The sequence below is a fragment of the Heterodontus francisci genome, chromosome 27 (assembly GCF_036365525.1).
Source record: "Heterodontus francisci isolate sHetFra1 chromosome 27, sHetFra1.hap1, whole genome shotgun sequence".
NCBI lineage: Eukaryota > Metazoa > Chordata > Chondrichthyes > Heterodontiformes > Heterodontidae > Heterodontus > Heterodontus francisci.
Window position 1 is genome coordinate 47906861 of NC_090397.1, and position 6000 is coordinate 47912860.

Here is a 6000-nt window from a genome sequence, read left to right on the forward strand (position 1 = left end):
TAGGGCTCCTTGAAGCCATACTCGGACAAATGCTGCCTTGATGTCAAGGGCAGTCACTCTCACCTTTTGACTTCATGTTTTGTCCATGTTTGAACAAATGCTGTAATGACATCAGGAACTGAATGGTCCAAGCAGAACCCAATCTGAGCTTCAGTGAGCAGGTTATTGCTGAGCAAGTGTCGCTTGATAGCATTGTCGATGACACCTTGCATCACTTTACTGATGATGGAGAGTAGACTGATGGGGCGGTAATTGGCCGGGTTGGACGTCCTGCCTTTTTGTTTACAGAACATACATGGGCAATTTTCCACATTGCCAGGTAGATGCCAGCGGTGTAGCTGTACTGGAACAGCTTGGCTAGGGGTGCAGCATGTTCTGGAGCACAGATCTTCAGTCCTATTGCCGGAATATTGTCAGGGTCCATCGCCTTTGCAGTATCCAGTCGTTTCGTGATATCACGTGGAGTGAGTCGAATTGGCTGAAGTCTGGCATCTGTGATGCTGGGGACTTCAGGAGGAGGCCGAGATGGATCATCAACTCGGCACTTCTGGCTGAAGATTGTTGCAAATGCTTCAGCCTTACCTTTTGCACTGATGTGTTGGGCTTCCCCATCATTGAGGATGGGGATATTTGTGGGGCCACCTCCTCCAGTTAGTTGTTTACTTGTCACCACCATTCACGGCTGGACATGGCAGGACTGCAGAGCTTAGATTTGATCTGTTGCTTATGGGATCGCTTAGCTCGATCACATGCTGCTTTCACAGTTTGTTATGCATGTAGTCCTGGGTTGTAGCTTCACCAGGTTGACAACTCATTTTGAGGTATGCCTGGTGCTGCTCCTGGCATGCCCTCCTGCACTCTTCTTTGAACCAGGGTTGGTCTCCTAACTTGATGCTAATGGTAGAGTGGGGGATTTGCCGGGCCATGAGGTTACAGATTGTGGTTGAGTACAATTCTGCTGCTGCTGATGGCCCACAATGCCTCATAGATGCCCAGTTTTGCATTGCTAGATCTATTCAAAATCTATCCCATTTAGCATGGTGGTAGTGTCACACAACACAATGGAGAGTATCCTCAATGTGAAGACGGGATTTTGTCTCCACAAGGACTGTGCGGTGATCACTCCTACCAACACTGTCATGGACAGATACATCTGCGGCAGGCAGACTGATGCTGATTGAGGGATAAATATTGCCCAGGAAACCGGGGATAACTGCCCTGCTCCTTGAAATGGTGGAATGGGACCTTTTACATTAACTCGAAAGGATAGACGGGGCCTCGGTTTAAAGTCTCATCCAAAAAACGCCACCTCCAGCAGTGCCTGGAATGTCACCCTTGATTTTTGTGCTCAATTGCTCAAGTGAGGAGTGGGTTTTGATGAGAAATGGGAGGCCAAGCAAAGATCATTGGTGGACAACAGAGGTAACAGTGCAGGAAGAGAAACCATTGCAAGTGATCTGGCTATGATTAGACAGATAAGAATGGAACCAGGCGAATTAAGTCCCACCCAGCTGGATGATAATGGAGAGGCGCTGCAGGAGGATGGTGTGGTCAACCGTGTAGAAGGTTGCAGGCAGGTCAAGAAGTACGCGGCGGAATAGTTTACCTTTGTCACAGTCACATAGAATGTCCTTAGTGACTTTGATAAGAGCCGTTTGGTACTGTGTCTGGTGCCTGGGTTGATGTCAGGTGGTCTATCCAGATTTTTTATTTTTATTTTTTGTAGCAGTTTGATACAACTGAGTAGCTTGCTTAGCAGTTAAGAGTCAACCACATTGCTATGGGTTTGGAGTCACATATAAGCCAGACCAGGTAATGACAGCAATTTCCCTCCATCAAGGACTTTAGTGAACTTCTGCAGGTAACCTCTCACATACAACATTCTTGTACATAAAGAAGTAATCCAACAGCTTGACTTGCTTCAGCAAAGTACATTTAAAGGTTCACAGGCACAATGCCTATCCTAATGCCTGCCCTGACCAGAGGTCGTGTGTTAGCTGGCCAATTGCCAACTGGTCATCATTTCCATTCTGAACAGACCACAATTCAAATAGAACCCTAGCTGCTCAGCTCCTGAGCTCCAGAATCGGGCAGCTACATGGGATGGCATCAGAAGTCTGAAATGTCCAGTTCTGCATAAGAATTGGGCATTTTGAACAAAGGTGAGTCAGGCACAGGTCGCAGAAAGACAACGATGCAGTGTCCAGATTTTATACATACAGAAGGGAGTTATATGTATTACAATTTTTCACTCAAGCAAGCAAAAAAGGAAAAGCCAATCAGTGCCCTCCCTAAGCATCAGACCAGATTATTCGAAATGTGGCTCTGGGCACACGCAAAACTGCAAACTGAAGCCCAGCCATCACAAAGGAAATCCAGAAAAATCATCAGATGCTGGCGTGCAGGTTACCACGATGCCTCATTATTTCAACTACACGGTAGTTTCACGCTTCCCATCTCAGCTTACACCTTTTGATAATTAGCATCACGGTACATGCTACTACAGCTCAATGGGATAATACTGTCGAGTTACCATCTGCAAGCTCCTTTGCATCACCACAATCAGGCTAGCTACAGCACCCGCTATCTGGTAAAGCAAAAGACAATGGCTCTGAACAATCACTCAATCCATCCAATATTTTAATTTAATATTTAAGCAACTCTGCACCAGTGCCAATTTCCTTCTCAGTCACAAATCTGTCAACTTTTTCTGTCAAAGCACCATCTCTGGGGTACTTTCTTCCAAAGGTGCCAGTCACCTTAGCACGTCCCAAGGCTATGCAAACTGTGGGGACCATCACAACTTATTCCACTTGTCACTTAAACTGTTCAACAGAAGCCATCAGATAGCAAAAACCCTGGCTGATACTTCCCTCTTAACCCAGGACTGTTACACCAACTGCAGCTCACTAACTGCTGCCTCAATGTCAATCAGCTAAGTTCCAAGTTCCTGGTCTACCTGGCTTAGTACAACATGGGGCAGTGCCTTTACACATCATCAGCTACAGATCATCAGGGCAAACTCCTCTTTTAAGATCCAAACAGAATCTTGGATCTGTTCCATAAGTTAAGTGGTTAAAGGTGGGTTAAAGAACAAAGAACAGCACAGCACAGGAACAGGCCATTCGGCCCTCCAAGCCTGCGGCGATCTTGATGCCTGCCTAAACTAAAACCTTCTGCACTTCCAGGGTCCGTATCCCTCTATTCCCATCCTATTCATGTATTTGTCAAGATGCCTCTTAAACGTCGCTATCATACCTGCTTCCACCACCTCCCCCGGCAACAAGTTCCAGGCACTCACCACCCTCTGTGTAAAGAACTTGCCTCGCACATCCCCTCTAAACTTTGCCCCTCTCACCTTAAACCTATGTCCCCATGTAACTGACTCTTAAATCAATAAAGATTAGTAAGCTGAACTGACTGGACATCTCAGAATCAGATAGAGAATCACAGAATTGTTACAATGCAGGAGGTGGTCATTCAGCTCATTGTGTCTGCACTGGCTCTCCGAACGAGCAATTCACCTAATGCCATTCCCTTGCCTTCTCCCTGAAGGCCTGCACAATTCCTCCTTTTCAGATAACCGTCTAATTCCCTTTGGAATGCCTCGATTGAACCTGCCTCCACCACACTCTCAGGCAGTACATTCCAGATCCTAACCACTCGCTGCGTGAAGCTTTTCATGTTGCACCAGACACTGGTTCCAGTTGTTAACATCAGGAACATGTATTGAATGGCGAATAAGGAAAGCTTTCTATAGCCATAGAATCATTACAAATCAGGAAATTAGAGGTGCATACAAGAAGGGTACAATGAACCATGGGCAACTCTAACCTTCATATATACTGGGCGAATCAAATTTGCAGTAATAGCATTGAGGACAAGTTCATGGAATGTACTCAAGGCGGTTTTCTAGATTAAAATATCAAGGAATCAACTAGGGAAGCAGCTATTTTAGATTATGCAATGAGAAAGGGTTAATTAATAGCCTTTTTGTAAAAGAGCTTCCAGAGAAGTGATATGAAGAACTTTTCTGAGTTTGAGAGTGATTTAATTTAGTCCTAAATTAAATATGAACAAAGCAAACTACATAGGTAAGAGAGGCAAGTTGCTGCAGTAGATTGAGAAACTAGATGGAAAGATATGACTATAGATAAGCAATAACAAGCATTTAAAGAATTCATAATTCACAAGCATATATTCCTTTAAGGAATAAAAACCCCACAAGATAGGTGGTCTAACTGTGGCTAACAAGAGAAGTCAAATATAGAGTAAAGAAATATTAAATAAGATATTAGGTATTAGATATATTAGGTGCTAAAGATATAACTAGCAGAGATCACCCCCCCAAAACATTTGCATGAAATTAGTATCTATATTGCAACAGTACTTCTTTCAAACCCAATCCCATGCCATTTCATCCTTCCCATGCCACCCCTTTCACATCATCCCCACCTTCTACCTATGTCATCACCACCCCCCATTCCACACCTCCCAGACCATCCCATGCCAGGCCGTGTGCCCTCCCCCCCACGTCGCTTCCCTCCTTTCCATGCCTTCCCCGACCCCACCCCTCTCCTATGCCTTCCCCATCCCGTCCCACCCTCTCCCCATGCCTTTCCCTACCCCCTCGCCTCCCCCCCAACTCACCCCCATCGTCATCAAGCCCATTAACCGAGGCCAGGAAGTGGCGGGGGCTGGTAAAGGAGACCAGGGAGCAGCTGGGACCGTGCCCGCCGACCAATCAGAAAATGCAGACAGACAGAAATTATATATTTTCTAAGACTGGCTATGTTTAACTTCAGTTTCTCCCTATTTGATGTTACATTGATTAAATTATATCTCAGTTTCTCTCAATTTTATATTATGGTTTCATTCCACAGGTGCAAAACTTCACTGGACCTTACAAAACATTCCACAAGCCAAGACCTACAAACCCAACAGTTGTCGTCCAAGTTTTCAAATGGGTTTCTCACTGTATTGGCTATATTTAACCTCAGTCTCTATTTGACATTATACTAATTAAATTTTACCTCAGTCTCTCAATTTTATATTTTACTCGACCTTTCAAAACACGCTACAAATCAAGACCTACAAAATCCTACAGAAGCTGTCCAAGTTTTAATATAGGGCTTCTTCAGCAATTCTTATATTATATTGATTATACTTTACCTCAGTCTCGCTTCATTTCATTATATTTTACCTCTGACTCTCTCTAATTTGTATTATATTTTCTATATTTAACATTAGTCTCTATTTGATATTACACTAATTAAATTTTACCTCAGTATCTCTCAATGTTATATGATAGTCTCGCAAGTGCGTACTAAACTCACCTCTCACTGTACGTGTGAAAACCAAGAACATATCCACCTAATCTCTCAAGTTTTCATTTGCACAACTCATCTCTCTCGCAGTGCAAAATGGAGCCAATAAACACTCTGCTGTGTGTCAAGTGATGGCTCCGCCCACTAATTCAACCCACCAACCAATCTGAAACGCGCAGACAGACAGAAACGGTTCAATATAAGATGCTGCCAAAGAGCAGTAAACCTGAAAACATGGATAGGCGCCGACATGCTGCACCACGGACATTCAACAAAATTGACTCAGCCACGGACATGGGGGCAATTAATCTGTATATAGAGTATATAGCCAATCTAATGCCATCAAAACACAGTCTGATTCAAAACACACCTGCATTAGCTAGCTAGCAAACAAAATAGTATGCAATGCCAATGCGAATTACTTTTGTTGACAAAATAGAGCTAGCTACACCATGTCACAGGATGGTATAGAGGGACCTTATCGGATGGCCTCTGTGAATTCACAGATTCATCCAATAAACCATGAAACTCAAAGAGAGGATTATTATTGTGGTTACTGAGGTGAGACAGTAGAAAAATCAGCAATAGGAAGATGGACCATTTCTTACACTGCTGTTGTCAAGACAATTTAACCCACGATGATCAATGTTTGTGCAACTTCTCCACTTGCTTG

The 6000-nt window shown here is 44.0% G+C and overlaps 1 protein-coding gene across 2 annotated transcripts in view; it reads right to left on the minus strand.

Annotated features, from left to right (window-relative positions):
• The window catches only part of sbf1 (SET binding factor 1), a 140021-nt gene extending 134639 nt beyond the window's left edge, over nucleotides 1-5382 (minus strand). For both annotated transcript variants that reach the window (XM_068059303.1, XM_068059302.1), the window contains exon 1: nucleotides 5337-5382. In XM_068059303.1, coding sequence (XP_067915404.1) covers nucleotides 5337-5367 — 31 coding nt within the window. In that variant the 5' untranslated portion in view covers nucleotides 5368-5382. The remainder of the gene's footprint in view (nucleotides 1-5336) is intronic.
• Nucleotides 5383-6000: the final 618 nt, after the last annotated feature.